This window comes from Merops nubicus, unplaced genomic scaffold, assembly GCF_000691845.1.
Source record: "Merops nubicus isolate BGI_N331 unplaced genomic scaffold, ASM69184v1 scaffold5243, whole genome shotgun sequence".
Taxonomy (NCBI): Eukaryota; Metazoa; Chordata; class Aves; order Coraciiformes; family Meropidae; genus Merops; species Merops nubicus.
In genome coordinates this window covers 1-1,884 of record NW_008600811.1, presented here as the reverse complement: position 1 = coordinate 1,884, position 1,884 = coordinate 1, and the positions used below count along the sequence as shown (strand labels likewise).

Below are 1,884 nucleotides of genomic sequence, written 5' to 3'. Positions count from 1 at the left end.
TCTCCTCCCCCCCATGTCTTCTCCTCCCCGTCCCCCCCAGGACGAGGAGCCCTTCAACCCCGACTACGTGGAGGTGGACCGGATCCTGGACGAGTCCCACAGCGTGGACAAGGACAACGGGGAGGTGAGGCTGCTGGGAGCTCCCCTGGGGCCCACCCGGGACCTCCTCCCGTCACCTCACCTGTCTTCTCCTCCCACCCCACCCCAGCCCGTGGTCTACTACCTGGTGAAGTGGTGCTCCCTGCCCTACGAGGACAGCACCTGGGAGCTGAAGGAGGACGTGGACGAGGGCAAGATCTTGGAGTTCAAACGCATCCAGGCCCGGCACCCGGAGCTCAAGCGCCTGGTGAGTCTCCAGAGCTTCTCCCACCCCCTTGTCCACCCCACAGGTGGCTTCTCCTCCATGTTCTCCATGTTCTTCTCCATCTTCTGAATGTTGTTCTTCATTCTGTTGATGTTTTCATTCATCTTCTTGGTGTTCTCCTTCGTTTTCTTGATGTTTTCCATCTTGATGTTCTCCTGCATCTTCTTGATGTTCTTCATCACCTCAATGTTCTTCATTTTCTCAATGTTCTTCATTTTCTTGATGTTCTCCATCTTCTGGATGTTCTCCTGCATCTTCTTGATGTTCCTCATCACCTCAATGTTCTTCATTTTCTTGATGTTATCCATCTTCTTGACATTCTTCTGCTCTATCTCAATCTCCTCCTCCATCTTCTCAACCTCCTTCTCCATCTTGATGTTCTCCTCCATCTTCTCAACCTCCATCATCTCCTCCTCCATCTTCTCAACCTCCATCATCTCCTCCTCCATCTTCTTGACCTCATCTTCTATCTTCTCAACCTCTTCCTCCGTCTTGGTGTTCTCCTCAATCTTCTTGACGTTGTTCTTCATCTTCTCAATGTTCTCCTTTGTCTTCTTGACATTCTTCTCCATCTTCTTGACCTCCATCTTTCTGACATTCTCCTCCTCCATCTCCACCTTCTGCTCTGTCTTGGCGTTCTCCTGCTCCCATCTTGGTGTTCTGCTCCTCCATCTTCTCAATGTTCTCCTCCATCTTGGTGGTCTCCTCAATCTTCTTGACGTTCTACTCCATGTTCCTGATATTGTTGCCCATCTTCTCAACATTCTCCTCCATCTTCTTGACGTTCTTCTCCATCTTGTTGGAGTTGTCCTTGTTCATGACGTTCTTCTTCATCTTCTCAATGTTCTCCTCCATCTTCTTGACCTTCTGCTCCATCTTCATGACCTCCTCCTCCATTTTCTCAACCTCCTCCTCCATCTTTGTCTTCTCCTCCATCTTTCTGATATTCTTCTCCATCTTCTTGACGTTTTTCATCTTCTCAATGTTTTTCTCCTTCTTGATGTTCTTCTCCATCTTCTTAATCTCTTCATCCATCTTCTCAATGTTCTTCTCCATCATCTCAACCCTTTCCTCCATTTTCTCAACCTTCTCCTCCATCTTCTCAACCTGCTCCATCTTTGTGTTCTCCTCCATCTTCTTGGAGTTCTTCTCCATGTTCTTGACATTCTTTTTCATCTTCTCAACCTCGTCCTCCATCTTCTCAACCTTCTTCTCCATAATCTTGATCTCCTCCTCCATCTTCTCCACCTCCTCCTCCATCTTCTCAACCTTTTCCCCCATCTTTGTGTTCTCCTCCATCTTCCTGACATTCTCCTCCATCTTCTTGGAGTTATTCTCCATGTTCTTGACGTTCTTCATCTTTTCAGCCTCCTCCTCCATTTTCTCAACCTTCTCCATCTTCTTGAGCGCTTCCTCCATTTTCTCGACCTCCTCCTCCATCTTCTCCACCTTCTCCTCCATCTTCTTGAGCTCTTCCTCCATTTTCTCGATTTCTCCTCCATCTTCTCCACCTCCTTCTC

At 48.1% G+C, this 1,884-nt stretch overlaps 1 protein-coding gene across 1 annotated transcript; it reads right to left on the bottom strand.

The window, feature by feature from the left end:
* Positions 1-246: 246 nt before the first annotated feature.
* Positions 247-1,873, bottom strand: LOC103770512 (tropomyosin-like; the record flags this gene model as incomplete). Its single annotated transcript, XM_008937775.1, has 4 exons — positions 247-984; positions 1,187-1,198; positions 1,229-1,321; positions 1,358-1,873. Coding segments are annotated over 4 exons (1,359 nt in total), but the record flags the coding sequence as incomplete, so codon positions are not given.
* Between the last annotated feature and the right edge of the window lie 11 nt (positions 1,874-1,884).